Below are 22,391 nucleotides of genomic sequence, written 5' to 3'. Positions count from 1 at the left end.
TGGCCAGAAAATAATATTTCGCCAAAATGAAACTGTTCGGTACCGTTGTTGGTTTGGCAATGGTCACAAGTTGTGTTGTTGGAGGACCTATTGCAAGAGATTCTCCAGTTGGTATGGTGCAAGAGTTGATCACAACAACGTAGTGAATTTGTATTGCATAACGGTTGCGCTTTCGTCTGTTCAGGTACTGATGTAGCCAGCGAGCTGGAGGAAACTGGTGGAAACTTTGAAGGTGATATAATTCTTACATCCGAACAAGAGGACGCAGTCAAGTACGGTTACACAGCCATCATCGGCGAGTCTTACAAGTGGCCCAACAATCTCGTGCCGTACAAGATTGACACCACGGCATTCAGTAAGTTCTGGTTTAGTTGTCGACGGGAGAATTTCACCGCATAGTGGGTTTTATCTATCCCTATAAACTCTCTTCCGTGTAGCGGCCGCTCAACAAAACAGCATCGTCTCTGCGCTCCAGCAGATTGAACTGGTAAGCTGTGTCCGATTTAAGGCTCGTACTACGGAAAAGGACTACGTTATGGTTACGGTAAGGTGGACGGAAACAACTGCATACCGCTTAGAAACTCAAAACCTTCCTACTCCGTGTTACAGGGAGCGTACACGGGCTGCTGGGCTAATTTGGGACACCTGGGTGGCATGCAAACGGTGAACCTGCAACCGAATGGCTGCATGTCTCGCGGTACCATCATCCACGAGTTCCTGCACGCGCTGGGCTTTGTCCACATGCAGAGTGCATCGGATCGTGATTTCTATATTACGGTGAACTGGTCCAACATATCGGCGGACAAGGCGTCCAACTTCAATCTCTACAGCTCGAACGTGATCGAAGACTTTGGCATCCCGTACGACTACGACAGCGTTATGCACTACTCACAGACCGCATTCAGTGCCAACGGGCGGGACACGATCACTCCGAAACAGTCAGGTGTTACTATTGGCCAACGTGTCGGGTTAAGCCACAAGGACACCAAGCGACTCAATTTCCTCTATCCGATTTGCTATTAAACGACCGGTTTACAACGGAAGTCACGAGGCAAAAGAAGTCGCGAGGCAAACGAAGTCGCGAGGCAAACGAAGTCGCGAGGCAAACGAAGTCGCGAGTAGAGTAGAGAACATTTTCACAAAGATAAGTTTATCGCTAAAAGGACGCAGTTTTCGAGAGATTAGCTTTAACGCCTGGTAGCCGTAAGGAAAGTATCGAATGCTTTCGAAGTGTATCTGTACAATAAACGCTATAGTCAGACCCTAGATGTCCGTACGATTCACACGAAGTATAGTTTCCTGTCGATGCAGAAGATACAAATCTGTACAAACACTACATTAAAGGACAACAAGCTAGATCGTACGTCTAGAAGGCGTTAACTTTAAAGGCACATCAGAGTATTGGTCGCAAGATAAATTTGCCACCGATAATGCCGATTGTCTACGACTGATAACCGAACATTTTCGCCTCTATCCAGCCGGTAGTCCCGATTCGCGCAAATCCATGAGCTTCTTGGGGCAGCTTCCGAGACCAACGAAGCTCTGTCTCCGTCATCGGAACCGGGAAAACTTTCAAAACCAGATACTGTATATTTTAAAGTAATCAATTAAGTGAAACCTCTACGCGTCACCACCCGGCAAAAACGACATCTCGTCAGCTGTGACACGAATAAACACTTATTACATTTGCTTATCATTGGTACAGTCGTATCGGTCTCGTATCACACGAACCCCTTCTGGAGAGGTCGAGCGTATAAAAGCGAAATCTTTGGGTTTCGCCCCGGGAACGGACCATTACGGTAACCGGTTGTGGTGGTGTGCTCAGCAAGATGACGCTCCGGTTTGTTGCTATGGTGCTCTGTTTGGTGGCGGTAGTCTGTGAAGCAGCTGGTGAGTTCGCAGCGGAAAAGTTCCAGGATGGCGGGGTTCTTCACACGCACCACTACTGTTTGCAGTTCCAAGGCGCTCCGATGGCAGGATCGTTGGCGGTAGTGACTCTTCGATTGAAAATCACCCCTTCGTCGTGTCGCTTCGCCGTCTGCAAAGGCACAGCTGCGGTGGCGCCATCCTGAACGCGAACACCATTCTGACGGCGGCCCACTGTGTTTACTAGTTCGTATCGCCGTACAGTCCAACGCAAGTCCGTGTCCATGTGACCCCTTCTGATCTGAATCCGTTTTCCTTTAGCCCGGACCTGGTACCGTCGGACTTTGAGGTGCGCGCAGGGTCCACCTACCGCAACGAAGGTGGCCAGCTTATCGCTGTCTCCAGTGTGCACATCCATACCCAATTTGACGACTGGACCCTGGAGTGGGACATAGCGGTGCTGAAGCTGGTGAGCAATTTACAGCTTGGTGCCAGCGTACAGGCCGTCAATCTGCCTCCGCGTTCGTTCTCTATCGCCGATGGTACCGTCGTCAGCGTCGCCGGATGGGGCGCTCTATACGTACGTAACACCACGTAGTGATACCAGATACCTAGGACAAAGTAGCTGAGTCGTTCCTTCGTTTCTTTTTCCCCCCACAACAGTACCAAGGACCATCAACCAACCACCTGCAGCAAGTCTCGATCCCGATCGTCAGCAACAGTCGCTGCGGTTTGGCTTACCAGAACTTTGCACCCGTTCTGCCCTTCCATATCTGTGCCGGCGAGAGGGGACGTGATGCTTGCCAGGGTGACTCCGGCGGACCGTTGGTGCACCAAAACCAGGTGATCGGTGTCGTCTCGTGGGGCTATGGCTGTGCTTTCGACAATTATCCCTCGGTCTACTCGCGGGTGTCCGAGTTTATCGACTACATCTCGGAGTATCTGTGAGCGGGTAGTTGGTGCGTGGTGTGCTGGTTGAGGTGTGAAATGTACTATTCCCATTTTGCTAAGTAGCTAACGAAGTATCCGTGTTTGGCCAATTATTATTGTTAGTCTCAGGTGTACGAATCCAGCAATGAACAGTAAACTTCTTTCGTTGCGCCCCCAAACGTCAGTTCGATTCGTTCGAGTTGTATTGTCGCCTGTTATTCGACCGCGGGCCTCGGCTTCTTGGCTTATGAAGTTCGCGAGAAGATTGATGTCGAATCCTTCCAGATTGCCTTTGAAACCATCATTCTAGGACTTAAACTGCAAAGAAATTCCACAAACGATACAATGAGGCTAGGCTATCTTATCTCTGTGGAACTGATACCTACCCATTATCGCATGATAGCGCACTTCCATTCATATGAATGATTTGACGTTCGTTTGAGGCGTGAACTCCAAAGGCGTTACTTCAGACATCATTTTTCAATTGTTTCCACTTACTCAATTTTTTTGGTCCGGGCTTGTTAATTCGATTGCCAATTATTGTATCTATTTTTCGAGGGAAAAAATGCCTACGAATCTGTGTAGTAAGTTGATTAGGTAAGTAATTTTCTTCAAACCAATTACTCCAAAAGAATATATGAGGGCTTTGAATTAATTTATGCGGTTTTACAAAAGACGGCATTGCTTAGTGTTTGACAGCTACTGTCATTACGCATCTTCTTCATTACATCTATATGAAGAAAAGTGCTACAAAAATCATCATATTTTTATGGATGTTTAGTGTGAGCATGGTGTTGCAGAGAAAACGTGTCAAACGTTTGCATGGTTTAAAAGTGGTGAAGTTGGCTTGCAAGACCAAGAGCGATCGGGACAGCCATAAAAGCTCGATGGTGAAGAATTGGAACCATTGCTCGATGTTGACCACAAGATAGTTTCCAAACAGAATGATTAGAAAAGTGTCTTAGTGGGTTCAACATGAATTGAAAGAAGGAAAACCATTTGCGAATTTCTGCTGGCACGGCTGAAAGGAAAAGGGTTCTTGTACCCAATCGTCACAGGTGATGAAAAGGGGGTTATTACAAGAATCCTAGACGCAAAAAGTCCTGGATACAGCCTGATGAACCAGGTACAACGCAACCAAAGCGAAATATTCACTGCGCAAAGGTTATGCCGTGCATATTTTGGGATATGGAAGGTGTGGTGTACTTTGAGCATTTAAAACCTAATGAAATTGTTGAAGGACAATCCCATCAACAACAATTAATGCATTTGAAGTAAAGCGTTGGCCACAAAACGACCAGAATGGGATAAAAGACGCAATAATCTGATTATGAAAAATGACTCACATCACAAAACTGGCCAAAACGTATCTCAAAAATGTCGGATGAGAACTGTTGGCCTACCCGCCGTATTCACCAGATATTGCTCCTTCGGAATATTACTTGTTCTGTTAAATGAGTAACGATTTAACAGCACAGCGGTTCCCTTCCTATGAAAGCATTGCAAAATGGATCTCGGATTGGATCGCTTCTAAAGATGAGAAGTTCTACCGACAGGGAATCCGGGAATTATTTGAAAGATGGAAGAAAGTAGTAGCTATACTTTCATTACGGGCAATACTTTCATTAAAGTAGTCATGTGTTTTGTTGTTGTAATTAGGCCACAATTGTCGCATAAAAACTGCATGCATTAATTCCAAGTCCTAATAACATTTTAATGTTGATTCTATTGCATCTAAGGTAGATTAAAAAACCTCTTTTCTGATTTTTATGATCCATGTTTTATTTTCAAGAAAATGACAATTTTAGGAGCAATCTTCATCCAACACACAACACAAAGACTCTCCACACGACAACGCAACAATTCTTACCGAAAATCTTAACTGAAATCTTTATTCAACTACGCTTATCATCGGAGAACTCATCGTAGGGCTATAAGGCGATATACTGTAGTCTGTCACTTGGCAATGGAATAGGAACGGCAGAAACCTAACGAGAAAAGCGATCGTTACCGGGAAATGGTTGTCTGAAACGTGCGGTGCGCTTCGGTTCTTAAAACACTATTTAATACTACCTTCTGCTGTGGCTGTGCTACTTGAAAAATACGATCAGTAGCGCCGCCAGTGCGGCCATCAACAGCGAACTGACCGTCCGGCTGGCACCGCTAAAGCAACCCATGTTGTCCAGGACGATTGCGAACCGTGCGTTGTCCGGGAAGCGACACTCGGGCTCGGCACACCGGATGACACTCTGAGGAACCTGCGGACCCTCGACGGACACGAACAGGGGCGGGCAGCTGTGGATCACCGAATGGCCATCGCAAGCGTTCGACAGGTCCACGTCCACCGCGTCGGTGTTGATGGTGCGGCACACGATCGAGTCTCGAAGTTCCGTACTGTTTTGTCTGTTCGCGTCGGAATATGATAGGGATTAGGTAAGTGCACCGTGTGGCCCAACATTCGGCCCTCGGCTTTCCAACCTACCTAGGTAGCTCGACCCAACGCGAATGACAAACTGTGAGTTGCGCGAAGCCGTGTCCCTGGATGCGCAAGCGGCGGTTATTGCCCTGCCGGAAGAAGTAGTTCGGGTGCAGCCGGTAGAAGTTGATGCCGCGTGGCTCGACAAATTGATTCATCGAATTGGAACCCCAATTCTCCTGGATCCAGTCGTGGCCACAGCGCGGGCTCACAATTCGCCGCGGTTCTTGCTGCAGCCGGTGCACCACGGGGCTAAGCTGAACGCGCACCGTATCGACGACGGAGCCAGACTCGAGCGCCCGCAACGGGAACACATCACGCCGCTCGTGACGCACGAACCGATTGAAGCGGCCCTGGTCACCGTTGGCAAGGTAGATGAAGCGCAGGTCCGGTACCTCTTCGCTGAAAATCTGCAGATGCTGCACGGCGAAGTTGGTATCGCCCTCGCTGACGCGATCCAGGTTAACGATGCTCAGTGCAATCTTAGACCGGCCGCTGAGACTGTTGTTGCGCCGTTCGGCACTCATCAGGTTGTTGGTTTCGTTACGCAGCCGCCGGAAGACGCTCGGTAGGTTGAACCCAACACCCACTGCAAGGAGGAAGGATAGTGGATCAATCGTATCAATTCGCAATCCGCCGGCCGCATTGGCATCAGTGGCAACCTACATGACTCATGCAGTGCCGGGGTGTAGATCATGTGAAAATCTGCCAGCGATTGTGTAGTATTCACCACGATGTTACCGTCTCGGGCATTCATAACCGTGTACGTTGTACCGAAGCGTCCGACATCGACTGAATCCAGGATGTATCTAAAGATCAGCGCGAGAGAACACCCCATTCAATGACCAACCCTTTTGCCGTTTTACATCAGATGCTTACCCGACCACCGAGTATAGGTCGCGATAGGACCACGAGGCATCGATAAAGATGTACAAATCGGATGCCGTCCTCCAGATGGTTGGATCATTCGGCACAACTGCTGTCGCTTCACAGGACAAGTCGTTTAGAGCCGTGGCTGTGGGAAGTAATAATCACACGCTGCAGAAGACCATCGCTTTGACTGACTGTCTGTTACACTCACGGATATAGTTGGCCAGAGCATCGGTAGCCTGTCTGGAGAACATCTCGACCGCTGCCTGCTGAACGGTAAATGCCATTTGCATTTCTTTTTCCAGCACCGTGCTGAACGCGACCGTCTGATCCCGGAGCTGCTCCATCGGGGCCACCGTCGTAAACAGGTTGCGCCGATTGCACGATCGAATCGTGTCGTTGAACACTCCTCGCTGCGAGTAGTACATGTCGAGCACCTGGCTCAGCCGCAGTCCGTTGGCTCGGGTGCGCCACTCGGCGATGTTAGTGGCCAGCAGCAATCCATCGATCCCGGCCCGGATTTCGCTGTCCGTCATCTGCAGGTGTTCCCGCTGACTGAGGAAGTACCACCGCGTTGCGACGGAATGGTTCCAGGCTCCGGGGGCTCCGATGCGGACATTGTTCACATCACCCGGCACGTGGAGTAGCGACACCTCGGCCAGGTCCCCGGCCAGAGTGGACGCCCACCGATTGTCCACCCGCAGCGGTTGGGCCTGTTGACGGCTCCGGTAGTCACCCGAGCGGCTCATCAGATCCCGCAACTGAACGGTCTGAGGCTCAAGTCCTGCCGCAATCCCGGCCAGCACAGTACCGGCCATTACCGAGCCCCAGGGCGTGTAGACCACTCCATTCTCCACCGGACACTGACTGATGGCGTTCGAAGCGATATCGATCAGCCCAACGTCGCTTATCGCCCCGGCGGTACCACCGTCCTCTTCCAGTGGCTCACCTTCCCCGTCATCAACCCCGCGGCCCTCGGGTGCCGGTGGCTCCTCTTCAGCCGGGTCACCGCCTTCGTCCGCGGCACTGGCGCCCTGCTGTTCTTCGTCCGGGTCCATCTCAAGACGAGCGGCCGCTGACGCCTGTTTCTTGATCTTCTTGATCTGCTTCCGAATGCGATCCATCTCGGGCTGGGCCAACATTTCGATATCTCCCAGGTAGTTCGTGCGCAGCTTGCTGCGATCGTTCATGTCCAGCTCGCGCGGAACTCGGGACGCACGGTACTGCGAGAGCTGCGAGCACCGGATGTTCTCATCGCCCCGCACTCGTCTATCGATCGAGTTCGACAACATAAAATGAAGGGCACACTGGAGCGAAACGAAGCGAACTATAAAAATCATCTGGCGCCGGAGGGATCGCCGCCATCACTTACCCGCTCCTCGATTCCCAGCGTCGCATTGGGGAAGTTCACCGCGTTACCGGGCAGTAGGCGCGAGAAGAGAACGCGATGCTTCGTAAACTGGAACTCGCTGGGGCTGAACGGAATGACACCGGAAATGTTGGGCACACCAGGCGCCCGCACAATCCCATCCTGGCGGAAACGGTGCAGCACGCTTATGGCCAACTGCCGAATGTCCTGCTGAAAACTGGGCGTATCCTCAACCTTCCGAATCAGTTCAATCAGCATGTTCATCGTCATCGGTAATCGATTGTCCCGCTCGAAGATATTTGCACTTTCGTAGCACTCCAACATGGACGGGGCCACCCGGGTGAGGACATTCTCCTGCGCTTCTGCCTCCTCCGATGCCAGCAGCAGGATTAGCACCGCCACTGATGCCAGCAGCTTCATCATGGATCGTTCACTGGGTGGGGATGAAATGTACTGTTTTAACCAACTTCTGTCAACGAGCGCGGCCAATTTTGGCTGGAGCTTCTGGAAAAGGGTTAGTGTTGGGCACGCAGCCCTGCCTGGAAGGAATTTTGCTTTGCGTAAGCTTCGCACCATACGCCCGGAACGATAAGATAAGAGCAGGCCGACCACACTGCCCTCGGCTTCGCTATCAGTGGACCTTCGCAAGGTGCTCCGGAACCTGCCACAAAATTAACCTGTCGCAGTATTTTGGTCGGGTGATACAGATACAAAACAAATTCCGGGAATGTAAAACTAAGATTACGACCGGAATCGATTTCAAACGAGGGGTAGGTTGGCGTACATTTCTGGATCTGCTTCTGGTGAGTCACCCGATTCTCGTCCTGCACACTCGAGTGCCGTTCGACGTGAGTGATCAAACTTCCAGTGAATCACCGAGAGGTGTTGGCTGACACCAATAAAACGATTTCACAAGGACGTTGCATAAGTGTACGCATGTGCCTAGGACAAATATTCCAATACGGAGGGCAGAGCTTTCCCCATGCTTTTGACTACTATCGAGTGTCTCGGGATTGAAATTTCTGCGAAATGAAAAAGGTCGTTTTCTAGCCAAACACAGGCATCAGCGGCTTATTACAGCATAGCAAACATTAAATCCTTTCAAATGTTTGAATTATAGATTTCAGCACTCTGCCGTCCATTCCATATTGACACTGGTGATGGGTTGTATAAATTTACACTTTCCTACATAACAGACCCACTTTTTATCTAGCAAACAAGTGCTGATAAAGGCGGAACACCTTGCAGACCGGCCGAGTTTCACCTGTCAAGAGGTGTGGTGATGATTACTCACGCTAAAAAGAGCGACGCGAAGTCTTGGAAAACGGTGACCGAGAATTGATACTAAATTTACAATAGTACGATTGAACCAGTTTGGCCTGATACACTGCAACACTACACTGCACAACCGGTACCTCTATTCGAATTCTAGCCGTTTCAGTGACAATTTCACAAGATCACCGATCCGATATCTGAACTGCTCCACGCCACGCACAATCTGGCACACGTATGAGTCCGCCCGCCTAATCGTCGCCACTACACACCACCGTTCAAGTATTGCTAAATTCGATTCCCGCCCTATGTTTGTGTTGGCTATCTTATCGTGACGGATCGTCGTCGGAGGAGGAACTGGCCCGTTGCGTGGCAGATAACAGTAATATCCTACAAAAAAACCTTCGGTACACCGCCACAGTCTATGATCGGAACGGTTAATTCACGGTGTTAGCGCAGGGCCACCGAAAACACTAAGCCAAGGCTATCGGAGAACGTGATGCCTTAGATTACGTTTCGAGTTTCGGAAGTTCACATCCACTAGCACTACTGACGAAAAAGGTGAATTCTAAACACCCAACAGTTGCTGGCCCTTAAAACGAATTGTACTGTTGAAGAGAAACGCCCAAAACCCGGCTCACCTCTAACACTGAAACACCGGTGGTCACAGTCACAGGCTCAAACTCAACTGGCGCTTTGCAACATCGGGTTCTGCGTTTCTACCACCAAGCCAAGGAGTAGCAAACTTTTTATCTTATCTTATCTTGCTCAAACACCCTGCTCCTCTGAGTGTGTCGGCGGTGTACGGGCAAAATTAAATCGCCCGCAAGTATACGGAAATCACACTCCTCTTTGGGTTGGGTCTGATTCGTTCATGAAGACACATTCAAAATACGTTTCCGTTCGTTATCAAATTCCGTTTCCGTTTTCAAATTTGAACATGGCGTCAGCGCTACTTGTGGCGCGAGCGTCAACTACGAAAGCGATCTAAGCACATCCAACACACCAACCTGCCGGTCTAAAGTGGTTGTGATACAGGCTAGGTCTCTTGGCGCGGTTTTTAAAGCATCGATTCAAAAATCAACGGTCAATCAATCAATCAACACTTTAAAATTCAACGGATAATATCTTTGCAAAATTGCCATTCATGATGTTCACTTTATTCACTTGTTCCCGTGGAGAAGTTATTAGATGACATTTATTTGGGAGTTCCAGGCAAACTTCATTTCAAAACTTCGCCGATGGAAATTCGAGTCTCCATGTTTTATGGTGTAAATAGCGTGACTCGCAAACATCGAGCTTTGTGAATCCAGCTTTGTACAAATGGTTTAAAACTATTTGATAGTTAATCATCAGCTCCTAACCGATGCTCTCACTCCTAACATGCCGATCAACTTTGATTATTTCTGTGGTTTTATCGACATTTTCGATGACGTATCTGCCTAGGCTTTACCATAAAAATTAACTGAATAGGGTAACCGGAGCCAAAGTTTAACATAGCTATCTGTTAGAGCATCGGCTCCATAAACAGCATGCAAAATTTCAGCCACCTAGCTTGAATTTTCACATTTTGCAAAGAAAAACTGTAAAATGTACCCAATTTCCTTTTCGGTAACTTCCATTGTTTACATCCTGTAACTCATAAACGAATGGAAGAAACGGAAAACAGTGAAAGCATTTATTTAAGTGTAAAGTATAATCTTTAAAACGAGCCTAAACTTAAAACTGTACAATCGATACTTCACGAGATATCGATCACTAACTACCGTCATGTGTAGAATACTTTTAACCCAACTTAATATTGCAATTACGATAAAGAAATGAAAAGAATTGTACTTTATAATGAAAAAGATAGGAATGTTTTTAGGATAAGGTTTAAGTCCAATTTTGGGCTGAGATTTAAATATAAGGTTGGCTAAAAAGAAATCGACGTTTTTTGGGTGAATTTCAAAACTATATTTAACTGGTTTCCAATGGTCCGATTTGTGTCAAATATGCACCATTTTGTTCGAAATTTTGTTGTCTTTTCAAAGGTAGGCTTATAATGTCTCCCTTGTAAAAGAATTAGTCGTTATTGGCGAAAAACTCGAGAAATCCATTTTCATAATCCTTTTTTGATCTCAGTTTTTCATCACTCAGGAAATTTTGTAATGCGCGAAAAAGGTGTCAATCGCTTAGTGCAAGGAACGGACTATACGGTGGATGCATTAAAACTTCCCAACCAAGCTCCTGGACTTTCTGGAAAGTCACTAAAGACGTGCGTAACATTTCGTTGTCCTGTTGGTTTACAAAACCTCTTCTGTTGGCCGATTCTGGTCGTTTCTGGTCAATTGTTAGCTTCAAACCGTGCAGTTGTTGGTAGTAGAGATCTGAATTTATTGTTTAGCCACACGGAAGCGACTCATAATAAACGATTCCTTTCAAGTCCCACCATATACCCAGTAGAACGTTCCAAGCCGTTATTTCTGGTTTGGCCACAGTTTAAGCTGCTTTACCACGCTTAGACCCTGACCGATTTGACACAATATTGTCGCAAGTGACCCTTTTCTCATCCCCAGTACCCATCCGTTTAAGAAATTGGTCGATTTCGTTCCGTTGGGCCAAAACTGTGCAGATGGCCATCAGGTTTTTTTATGTAAATAGGCTGGCGCCCAATCATCGAGCTTCTTTGTGAATCCAGCTTTGCGCAAATGGCTTTAAGCTGTTCGATGATTGATCTTTAGTTCCTGTCCGATGCTCTGATTACTAAAATGCCGATCTACTTTGATTATTTCTGTGATTTTATCGACATTTTCGATGACGTGTCTGCCTAGGCTTTAACATCAAAAATGACTGAAACGAGTCAATGAAACCAAAATTTGACTCAGTTAGCTGTTAGAGTATCGGCACCATGAACACCATGCGAAATTTCAGCGGTCTATCTTGAATTTTCACCTTTATCGGACAAAAACTGTAAAATATACCGAATTTTCTCTGCGTTGACCTTCATTGTTAACACCCTGTAACTCACAAACTAATAGAACAAACAAAAAACAATGAAAGCATTTTTTGAAGTGTAAAGAATAAGGTTCGAAACGAGCCTAAACTTGAAACTGTACGATCGATACTTCACGAGATTTCGATCACTAAAGGCATCTATCGTGAAAAACGTCGATTTCTTTTTAGCCAACCTGATATTTGTGTGAAGGAACTCTGCAAATAGTAACATCGGGCAAAACGAGCACGAAATATAGTTCGTTCTCGCTTCCTCTCGTTCGCATTTCGTTAAGGTCAGGATAGAAAACCCAAAGTCAGGTTAGAAAATGAGAATCGCAGATTCAGCGAGAGAGAGAGAATTTTTCAGTTATTCTCTCGCAGCTATTCGTTCGTTTCAAATCGGTTTCGTTCGTTTCAGTTCGGTGTTGGACGTTCGTTGGACAAATTTTATTCGTTCAGGATTCATCAATTCGGATTCATCAGGATTCGTATCCTCGAAACTCTGAACGATATTCTTCTGGTGCCAAACACGTGCCACCCAACCCAAGTTGCCGAACACGGGGCCAATGTGCTAGCGACCGCGTGTGTGCGTGTGTGTGCGATGCGAAAGGATTGTGTGCGAAACAATCGTCGAAACCAGGACATTCCAGGGCTGCTGCGTGGTGGTGGGCTGGTCCCGGCCACTAGAGTGCGTACCGATGTGGGCGAGTGTTTCCGGCGTTTTCCGGTGGCCGCCGCGGTCCGTTCCGTCAACCCTTTAGGCCGTCTCGTGCGTGCGTTTTAGTGTATCGAGAGTGAATCAGCCGGCGGAGCGGCCAGCAACTACGACAGCGGTAAGTTCCCGTTTTGATCCGAACCTAGAGCGATCCGATAAATTGTCACACGCGCCAGGGATGGCCCAAAAGCCTACGCCTAAGCGGGCTACCTGGACAGCGCTCTATTATCCCGCTCAGGGGGTACGCACCTCGCATCGGACACACACGCACACACGCGCACCGGCAGCCGCCGTCACATTCTGGCCGGCACAAATGCCCGGCGTGGTCGAGGCGAAAAAATTGAGGTTAATCAAGTGGGTGGATCGGCGTCCCATCGGCGGCGGCGGCTGCGGCCGACACACGCTGGGCCCGGTCTCCGGCCGGGTCTCGCTGTCTCGCTCACACTTCGACCTTCGGACAAGTTTTGTGCGAACCCCGATTTCGGGAGGCTTTGAGCGTGTTTGCTCTCGGTCGCTCGGCCACGGCGGCGGGTAACCCGGTCGCTTTTGGCCCCCGATCTCTTCCCCGGGATCGACCGGGATGTGTGCGTGCGTCTGCGAGTCGGTCCACCTGCTGCCCTGCTGCTGCTGCTGTGTCGGGTGCAGGGGACAGGGTTCGGCTGCGGGCGAGAAAGCGTTTTCGTCGGTGTCTCCGGCGTTGGTTATCGCATGTTGCTGCTGCGCCGCTTCTTCTGCCTCCTCTGTCTCCTCTTTCCCGGCGGAACGAAGGATGCGGACCGGGGCTCCGGGACCGATCACCCTCCTTTTCAACCCACCGCCACCGGGACCCAGAGGCACCCGATGATCGCACCCGAGCGCGAAGGGTCGCAGCTGTGGGATCGGGCGAGGACACTTTTTGGGCCGTGTGTGTGTGTGTGTGGAATGCAGGACGAGTTTGCGTGTGTGTGAGTGCTCCACCCGGACATCTTGAAATCCTTCGGACTTTCATCCCGAGGTGCGACCCAATTCCGGACACACCGACTCCTACACCTGTGTTGTGGACACCCCGCGTGTCTTATGACTCTTCCTTACCAACACACACATAAGACCAGCAGGCTGACGGAGAACAAAGGAAACCCCACCAGGCAGCTGTCGCTGGGAGGATTCCTTCCGCCCCGTAAGGAGTTGGTAACGGCTCCCACCGCCAACACCCCACATTAGCGATCGCGGGTTATGAAGCCGCCTTGCGTATCCGGTCTCGCGCTCCGGCGGTGACGATGGCGTCGCTCGCCCTCTCACGCTCTCCGGCGGCAGGTGAGCCAGTGGTGAGTGGGTTTTTTTTCGGCTTTTTGGGGTCCCTACTAAACCAGTTTTTCCCTCCCAACCCGAGGTACGGGCCGTCGTTCGGTCGGGTGGTGTGGTGGCAGCTGTTGTGTGGTTCCTTCGACACTGCTGCTGCCTCCGCGGTAAACAAGACGCTTCATCCTGATCATCACCGCGTCACCGTCGTCATCAGCAGGCGTTCGTTGCGTCGATCGATCATTAACTTCCTTCCTGCTGCGGGAGGTGAAGCCTTTTCCCTCATGCTGTGGCCCACTGCGCGCCCGTCCGGCCGGACGGCAATTAAACTCCTCGGCGGAGGACGCGGCGCGTTTCGGTGTCTCGCTCTTTCCCACCCAACGGTGGGTGGATCATAAAGTCCGCCCAACGATCGCTACAGTCGGTGTCCGATTTTTCGGCACCAAATTGCGGCCCCCAAACCGGCTCACTCTTCAGGCACACGACGAAGGACCAAACCCCCCTTTCCGATGGTGTCTAAACCTTGATGTTCCGGCCCGGGGGAGGTTTTTGGGGTGGCAACAACTTTTGTAGGGCACTGTGAGCAAAACAACGGAACGAAGCTTCAAAACGAAGCAAGCTGTGAGACTTTCGATGACGATTAACGCCGCCGCTGCCGCCGAATGGGTGGCCGCGTGGGGGGCTGTGTTGATGCCCTCCCCCTCCTTGTGGATCCCCCGCGCGCTTGTGTGTGTGTAGGGAATGTTTTGTTTTTTTGCATATCCATTTTTCTTTCAAATTCCTCGCCACCGGCTCTCTCGGCCTCGGACGGCCTCTCGGTGGGTGAGGTTATAATTTTGCATACGAAGATCGTTTTTTATCGTCTCTCTCTCTCTCTCTCTCTCTCTCTCTCTCTCCCTCGCTCTCTCATTCACGCACAGTCTGCGACATCGTGTAGTTGCTCTCGTGTGGGGTGGCGCTGGGTGGATTTCCTTGATGATCGCGGCCCACCAGCTCACGGCGCGTGGGGGTTAGCCCCATGTGGGCAGGTGGGCCGCACTCTGGTGCGAGATTGTGGCTAGTGTCGGGCCCCTTGGCGGTCAAGATTGTTGTGTGTTGTAAAATATTAATTTCTTCGCCGACCGCCCGCGTGTCCTCGACACAGACTGCGGCGCCTAGGCCCGGGGGGAGTTGATTAACCAAGCAACCGGCGCCGCAGTTTGTACGAAAGATTTGAATTTTGAACTTACAACCCCGTCGGAGTTTCAAAACTTGCCCTCCGAACCCCCGACTGTGGTGATCAAATCGGGCGGTGTGGTGGTGTAGGGTGGTGGCGCGACATGGTGGCACCACTCCGGGCCGGACCCCCGCTGTCACCGTACGCTGCCCGCGGAGATCGTCATAAACCTCTACCCGGCCCTACGGGATATTCTTTGGCCCTACTTTTGGGAGGTAAAATTCGGTTCGCCCTCTACCACGGCCGCTTCTACGAACACATTATCCTTCACACACACACACACACACACACCCACACGAGTCGAACCCACCCCGGCGATTACGGGTGGCAGTGCCGTGCCGCGCGAAGAACGTACCGTGGAAGAAGCGGAAGAAAGAAGACGTGGGTAAAAGGAGCCGTGGGACATCCGGACACACACACACGGGGCTGTGGTGGGCTGTCTTCTTGCGTCGGGTGATCAGCCCTCTTGCAGATGGTGTGTGTGTGTGTGGTAGTCCCCGATCCTCGTTACGCTCCGTTGGTGGGGTATCTTCTCCGACGGGTGCCGATGAATCCTCAGCTTGTCCGCCGATCCGCCACGGCCGCCGCCTCTCCTTGATTCATGGGTTTGGGTTTTTTATCTCCTCACACACACACACACACACACACACATTAAGAAGGTTTCCAGCAACCCCCTTCGGCGGCGGCGACGGCCCGAAGATCCTTGGCGGCGCGTATGACGAGACGGGCGAGGTTTTTTGGGAGGTAGGCGCGATCGTAAAACTGTCGACCCTCGGCCCCTTTTTCGGGTTCTCGCTCGCTCTGTTTTCACATCCCGTTTCATCCCCTGTTTTTTTTTTTTTGCTTTTGCCCCGGCCGGGCTGGGTTGGGTCGCCTTTCGAAGATCGCCTCACGGGCTCACAAGTGCTGGTGGTGTGCGGGGTGCCCTTCCTCCTCGATCGCCCGCACCCGGATCTTTCGCTTCCTTCAGTCCGTTCGTCCGCTCGTTCGCCCTCTTCAACCCCCACCCAGCACCGGCGGCGGTCGGTTTCCACCCACCGTTTCGAGCGTACGGAACGGAACCTAACGAAAACGCCCGAAAAAGGGGCCGCCGCCGCCGCTGGGATCAGCATGGGTCGGAATTCTCTTCCCTCCTTTCTTTCTCCGTTTTTCGTCCTCTTCGCCGCTTCCTTCGCGCTTCAAGTTTGCCTCGACCCGGGCCTGCCAACGGCTCCTTGGGCGCAGGGCGGGCGGACGACCGAAACCACCCGACCGGGCCCAAGACCCACCACACAAAAAACCAACAACAACTGCCACTGCGACGGGCGCGTTCTCCGAAACCTTCAAAATGCATGAATATTGCAACCTTTTGCCGCTGGCCGCGCTTGTGGGATGCTCCTCACTGTCTGTGTGTGTGTGCGAGTGTTGCCAGGCGATCGTCGTGGTGCACCCCGCGCGGATGCACTTCGTCTTTTCGGCCCCCGTCCTTCCTCTTCCCGAGTGTTTCTTTTTTTTCCTTTCCTGCTTCTTTTTCTCTAGCAAACAGGTCAAGGTGGGATGGCGCGGCGGGCGGGTGGAAAACGTGAGACGAAATTGATTGGGCGGCCAAACGATTAGAACCGGATCGTATCGTATCGAGCGGCGCCCTCCTGGAGGGCCAGACGCTCAGCTTCAGCGGGCGCAGGATGCTTCGAATATTTTATGCTTCTTTCGGTTAATTTTCGACAAGCGCGCACTGTTATCCATTTTTCAACCCAAAGCCACCCATCGAGTTGGCACTGCATCATCGCCTTGGAAACCCAACCCAAACCGCGCCCAATACGCGGGAAGTGGATATCCTTTTACAGGAGCTCCTTGTGTCAGCTAGAGTGTCACGCGCCCGGTGCACACATTCCACGGAGGGTCCTTTTTCCGAGAAGTGCTTCCACAGCAGCATAAATTTCCCTAAACAAGTCCCGAGGGCGACAACATATGGTGCGGGCTACCCGTAGCCCCGCGTAGCGCGTTGGTGTCTTGTGATCTGACCTCTAAAGAAACCGGGAACCGGGAGACAAAATGAGAGAGCGCGCGTCCGAGAAAGGGACCAAATTCGGCTTCTAAAAAAATCGTCCACCCTTCCATATGTTTTCCGAGGTGCGAAACAACGTTTTGCGTTCGTTGTTTCCGGTGCCCAATGAGCCAATTAAGGTCCGCCAAAGCGGGCCAAATACGGACCGCGGGGATCGCGGGGCCTGAAATTTCGGTCGGAAAAATTGAAACCCAAAAAACTCACCACAACCCGGCGGCGGAAGTGCAACTGTGTGTGTGTGCGTGAGGCCACCCACATCCCTGGCCAATCAGCCTGCGGAAGCGGACGGAAGGATACGTGGCGTCCGTGTGTGTGAGTACGCGGCCCACTCTGGTGAGAGTGAGAGTTATTGGCGGATGCATTTTACGGCGGCCACTTCCTGTCGCGTACCTCTCGTCGGGACGAATACTTTCGGGTGGAATTCACCAAAAGGACGAACAGTCTATCATTGATTGCGCGTTTTTTAGTTACCGAAACGAGAGGTTGTGGATGATGAGACAACAACTACGCCCTCTCTCTCTCTCTCTCGGGGAGGGAAACGGGGAATGCTCCGGGAACTGTCGACCGAAAAGTTGTCAAGTGTGACCTTTAACCGGGTCGATTCGCAGCCCCGAGGCCGTATGCGGCGGTGTGTGCTGCGTGTTGTTGTTGATTCCCTCGCAACACTCGCAACGCTCTGATGACGTACACACACACACACACACGCAACACAGCCCTCGCCACCGCCATATATCCTTTATGGCACATCCTGTCTCATTCCTTCACTCGCGCAAATGGGGGGCCCCCATAATTGTACGCTGCTTCTTGATGGCCGGCAAGGGGCCGGCGCAGAGAGGCAAGGGTGGACCACCATCATCGACACCATCCTCCCCCCGCTTTCGAAATCATCGTATCGCCCGTCCGAGGCCCGCGTTATTTGCACTCGTCATGTGTGTGTGTTTGTGAAAGCCTAAGGATGGCCACACAGCGCGCGCGTGTGTATGCGTGGTGGGGGTTAAAATGGGAAGAACTTCCCTTCGCGGGAGCATCGCTTCGCGCGCACACCCGGCCACAGGTCCGGGTGTCCCTCCGGTGATCGGAAAGCAATGAAGTGTTTGCTGCATTTTACGAGGCCCCAGCAGAGCCTTAATCAATTATTTACTGGGTTGTTCAATAAGTGTTTTGCCTCGATACCACAGAGGGCTACGAGCCTAATTTTTATGTCATATTGGTACACTCTTCATATGAACGTATGTGAAGTTTCATTTCAGCCGGTCACTAAATTCTGTTTTTTAAGCCATTTAGTATCGACATGTCACAGTATTTTTGACAATGGAAAAAATCAAATATCGTGGAGTGATTGAATTTTTATTTTTGAAAGGTTTAAAAGCAAAGGAAAATTATGAACGAATGGCGAAAGTATATAAGGACTCTTCGCTTTCATTTAGCGGGTTAAAAGGGGGGTTTCTAAGTTTAAACGCGGGTCGTAGTAGCCTTCAAGACGATCCATGTCAAAAACGTCAAAAAACAGACACAACCCCTGAAATCGTAGAAGGATAGCGTATTGGAGAATCATTTAAAACGTTTTCGATAGGATAAAGTGGATTTTGTGCATCGAATCATCACGGTGGATGAGACTTGGATCTATCACCATGATCCTGAATCAAAACAAGAAGCTAAGGAGTGGTGTGAGCTTTTTTCTTCGGTTCCGAAACGAGTTGTTATGATGTTATGATGTTAACATCAGGTTTGTGGGATGCAAATGAAATTTTGTTACCGGGTTACTTCCAAACTGGCAAAACAATAAATTTCGATAATTTTTGTAACATTTTAGACTAACAGAAAGAGAAAATTTGTTAAAAAGCCCCGGTTTGAAGAAGAAAAATATCATCTTTCATCAGCGCAATGCACAAAAGAGTTATGAAAATGGCGAAAATCCATTAATTGAAGTTCGAATTGTTGGAGTATCCCCCGTATCCACTAGGTTTGGACCCTGGCGACTTCCATCTGTTTTTAGGCCTAAAAAAATCGTGGTCGGAAAGCGTTTTTCATCAAATGATGACGTCATAACAGCTGCAGAGGCGTATTCTGAAGCCGTTCCAGTTTTTCACTTCAGGGATTGAAGTCTCCTTGGAACAAGTGTATTGATGTTCAGAAAGGCCATACTGAATAATAAAGCGTATTTCAAACCATAAAAATGTGTCCTTCTGATCGAAGCACAGAACTTATTAAACAACCTAGTATTTGTCGTACCAAATGAAAGGATATTATATTGCGGTTGAATTTCTTACCTCCTCCGCGTGTTTTATTTGTCAATTAATTTGACATTATAATCGGTTTTTTGGCAAAATAATTGTCTAAATTAAAAGACAACTGGGACCTAGTGGATTGTCATCCTTTACGAATTAGTTCTAATGGAATTTTAATCTTAACAACTTTCGAAGCGCTGCGGCGCGTCTCCAGCAACTGTTCAACCCGTTCAACGTTCCGAAGATGCAACGACCGCCGACGAACCGATCGGGGAGAGCCACCCGACCCGACCCAACGACACACAATACAAAGCACCATTCCACCCCTTCACACCATCCGTCGTACATCCGGGGCCCCTGGGTGGGTTGAACTGGGCTGGTGCGTTGGTGTTGGTGGATCCGTCTTCGGCGTCGTCGCCGTCATCTCGGCGGTGGTCCTCGGCGCGCCGGCGTTGGCATCATCATCGTCATCGTCGCCCGTCGTCGTCGTCGTCGTCGGGGGGTTCTGTTGGGTTGCGCTCCGCGAATGGCCCACACTTTCGTTCCTTCGGCTCGGTGATGCGGATGGAAGAAGTACGTATCGCGTAATTCGCTGCTTCTCCGGTTTGCCTGCTGCCGTCCATTTTTTCCCCCTTTTGTTTTCGGTTTTGCACCCAAAAACCCAACGCGCCTTCTGGCTGTGTTTTCTTGCGCCCGGTCCCCGCTGCCGGTCGGTGCTGGTGGTTTGCTCGTCGACCTTATTTTAATCCTTTCCGCGCGTGTCCCCGTGTGTGTGTGTGTGTGTCTCGGTGTTCACAGTGAGAGTGTGAAAATGCGTGCTGCGCGTCTCTGGGGTTTGCAGTTTTATTCCTCCCGACGGCCAATTGTAGTGATTTGTGGTGTGATGACGACCGCGACGCACGTGAGCCGGATCCCGAAAAAAAACCGAAGAAATCAATTTGGCCACATTAAAGCCTGCTAGGGAAGGCGGCGATAGCGATTGGGCCCGGCGGCCGGCGCCGCTGGTCAAACCGGGCAGTCCCAAGTTTTATCGATTTTTGTCCTTCGCTGCTACTTCCTTCTCTCAATCAACACTCTTCGACTGAGAGAGAGAGAGAGAGAGAGAGTGAACCAAGAAGTGCGCGGGGAGTAGAGGGCCGAGATGACGCGCTGCGCTGCAGTCTCGGACTCGGTGCAGCTGCAAGGGCAAAATATGGGATTTTTGCGACGACGACGGCGGTTCGGGAAATTGATTGAACGTCCACCCACCACCCACGGGTGGGGTGTTCCACGCCACCCACACGCCCCGTCCGGGTTGGCAATGGCGCGCATTTTCTTCTCTTCCCACGCACATGTGTGTGTGTGTGTGTGTGTGGGAGCGTTTCTCGGACGGCAGCCCATCGATCCACCCACTCGAACCGACGTCCACTGAAACTGCGTTTTTTCCTTCTTCCTTTGCGCCCCAATGAATCGCCCACGCACATCGAGAGTGGGCGCGATCCGAGAGTGATTCAGACGGGTCCGTGTGGGCGCGACGCCGAGAGGCTGATTTACATTCGAACCCTTGGAAAGAAAAAAAAAACGGTGATTAAAATGTGGTTCCTTCAAAGGTGATTGGGCCCGAAGCCCCGAATTGGGCGATCCAACCTCCGACACGTGTGCACCGTCGTCGGGGTGTTGAGCGAAGTGACCACCTCGATTTGCGTGTGTGTGTGTGTGCGTGAGTGCGAAAAAGCGGAACCGGAAAAACACACGCACCCCGGGTAACCAGGGACGCGCCGGAGAGTCCTCCGTGTCGGAGAAGAAGCATGTGCGCGCGCACGTGACGTTTCCTGCTAGCCGCCTGGCCCTGCTCCTGCCCTTCCGAATCGACAACACAGAATCTCGGTGGCTAGCGTCAGCAAGAAGCGCTTCGGGCCTTCAGGCTATTTCGTGGCATATATTTTGTGTCGAAGTTCGGTTTAATGGGGAAAAAAAATTCCGATTAATATTCAATCAGTGATTTAAAAATTAACGGATTTCAACGTTTAACAAGGTGGCCGGAGTACTCACGGCTAACTGCTCCAGTCCAGTGTCGATTCGGGCCCAGGGCTCCGGCCCGAACCAGAAGACAGACGCCGCCGGCAGGAACCATTTTTAGCAAATCCTCGTCTTTTTGTTACTTTCATTAGTATATTAGGCGGCCGGCGGCGTTATTTATAGAACCTCGCCGGGCGGTGATATAACGTGTGGGCTACCGAGGCCATGCTTCGAAAAATCGTCCCCCTTTTGCGCGCGCGATCGGAGCGAAAGTGGCCTCAAAAGCGAATCGTTTGCGACAACCCAAAGGGCCACCGCATCGCCGGGATTATGATCCGGTTGAACTTGAACGTCGTCGTCGTCGTCGGCCATCAAACGGACGCCTCCGGGCGGCTCTGGACACAGCTCCTTGAGCTGCCAGCATGATGGGGCCGGCCGTCGCCACCGTACTCGTCGCACTTTGCTGTCGCGTAATTGCAGCCTTTTTTTTGCACGACGACGAAACCAGTAGGCACTGATTTTTGGGCCAGAGAACAGAGACGCGCGATGCAGGGATTACTAGGATGTTCAATGAGTTTTTTGCCTCGATAAGAAAGACACATTTTTATGATTTGAAATTGAAGTTTATTATTCGGTATGGCCTTCCTGAACATCAATGCACTTGATCCAACGAGACTCCAATTTAAGAATTCCGTCCCTGAAGTAAGATTCTGGAAGGTCTTCAAAATACGCTTCCACAGCTGCTATGACGTCATCATTTGATGAAAAACGCTTTCCACGCACGATTTTTTTTAGGTTAGAAAACCGATGGAAGTCGCTAGGGGCTAAATCTGTTGAATACGGTGGATACTCCAACAATCTGAACATTAATTCATGGATTTTTGCCATTTGTTGCATTGGGTGCATTGGTCCATTTTTAGCGAATGCGGCACCCATTTTGCAAACAGCTTTTTCGAACCCAAAACTTCAGTCAAAATATTGGTTATACTGCTCAATGAGATGGCTAGGCCTTATTCCGGGTTCCGGCTCCACGGAGATTTCCGTTTTGCGTTCCGCGTCGCAAAACCTCCTTTCGTGGGTCGTCATTGAAAAAAACGGAATACCGAATACCAAAAAATCGGCAACTTTCTCTATCGGCTCGCTCCGGCTG

The 22,391-nt window shown here is 50.6% G+C and overlaps 3 protein-coding genes across 3 annotated transcripts; 2 read left to right on the top strand and 1 right to left on the bottom strand.

Moving 5' to 3' along the window:
- The first annotated feature begins 26 nt into the window (after positions 1 to 26).
- LOC128268111 (astacin-like) lies at positions 27 to 1,023 on the top strand. Its single transcript, XM_053005129.1, has 4 exons — positions 27 to 111; positions 185 to 355; positions 438 to 544; positions 610 to 1,023. Exons 1-4 carry the CDS (start codon positions 27 to 29, stop codon positions 1,021 to 1,023), a joined length of 777 nt encoding a protein of 258 aa, XP_052861089.1.
- An 806-nt stretch (positions 1,024 to 1,829) lies between these two features.
- LOC128277705 (trypsin delta-like) lies at positions 1,830 to 2,814 on the top strand. Its single transcript, XM_053016206.1, has 4 exons — positions 1,830 to 1,890; positions 1,956 to 2,112; positions 2,188 to 2,446; positions 2,530 to 2,814. Exons 1-4 carry the CDS (start codon positions 1,830 to 1,832, stop codon positions 2,812 to 2,814), a joined length of 762 nt encoding a protein of 253 aa, XP_052872166.1.
- Positions 2,815 to 4,657: 1,843 nt separating this feature from the next.
- Positions 4,658 to 7,934, bottom strand: LOC128278114 (uncharacterized). Its single transcript, XM_053016777.1, has 6 exons — positions 7,515 to 7,934; positions 6,354 to 7,449; positions 6,152 to 6,287; positions 5,939 to 6,081; positions 5,279 to 5,861; positions 4,658 to 5,199 (listed from the first exon to the last, which is right to left on the bottom strand). Exons 1-6 carry the CDS (start codon positions 7,932 to 7,934, stop codon positions 4,887 to 4,889), a joined length of 2,691 nt encoding a protein of 896 aa, XP_052872737.1. The 3' UTR covers positions 4,658 to 4,886.
- Positions 7,935 to 22,391: the final 14,457 nt, after the last annotated feature.

Source organism: Anopheles cruzii, chromosome 2, assembly GCF_943734635.1.
Source record: "Anopheles cruzii chromosome 2, idAnoCruzAS_RS32_06, whole genome shotgun sequence".
NCBI classification, from domain to species: Eukaryota; Metazoa; Arthropoda; class Insecta; order Diptera; family Culicidae; genus Anopheles; species Anopheles cruzii.
The sequence above is the reverse complement of the archived record's forward strand: the minus strand, read 5'-3'. Positions and strand labels throughout refer to the sequence as shown.

Coding starts and splice junctions, on each gene's coding strand:
- LOC128268111 (XM_053005129.1), top strand. CDS start 27: ATGAAACTGTTCGGTACCGTTGTTGGTTTGGCAATGGTCACAAGTTGT. Junction 112..184: donor TGCAAGAGATTCTCCAGTTG/GTATGGTGCAAG, acceptor TCGTCTGTTCAG/GTACTGATGTAGCCAGCGAG. Junction 545..609: donor AGGACTACGTTATGGTTACG/GTAAGGTGGACG, acceptor TCCGTGTTACAG/GGAGCGTACACGGGCTGCTG.
- LOC128278114 (XM_053016777.1), bottom strand. CDS start 7,934: ATGATGAAGCTGCTGGCATCAGTGGCGGTGCTAATCCTGCTGCTGGCA. Junction 7,450..7,514: donor CGCTGGGAATCGAGGAGCGG/GTAAGTGATGGC, acceptor GTTTCGCTCCAG/TGTGCCCTTCATTTTATGTT. Junction 6,288..6,353: donor TGCTCTGGCCAACTATATCC/GTGAGTGTAACA, acceptor TACTTCCCACAG/CCACGGCTCTAAACGACTTG.
- LOC128277705 (XM_053016206.1), top strand. CDS start 1,830: ATGACGCTCCGGTTTGTTGCTATGGTGCTCTGTTTGGTGGCGGTAGTC. Junction 1,891..1,955: donor GGTAGTCTGTGAAGCAGCTG/GTGAGTTCGCAG, acceptor TACTGTTTGCAG/TTCCAAGGCGCTCCGATGGC. Junction 2,447..2,529: donor CCGGATGGGGCGCTCTATAC/GTACGTAACACC, acceptor CCCCCACAACAG/TACCAAGGACCATCAACCAA.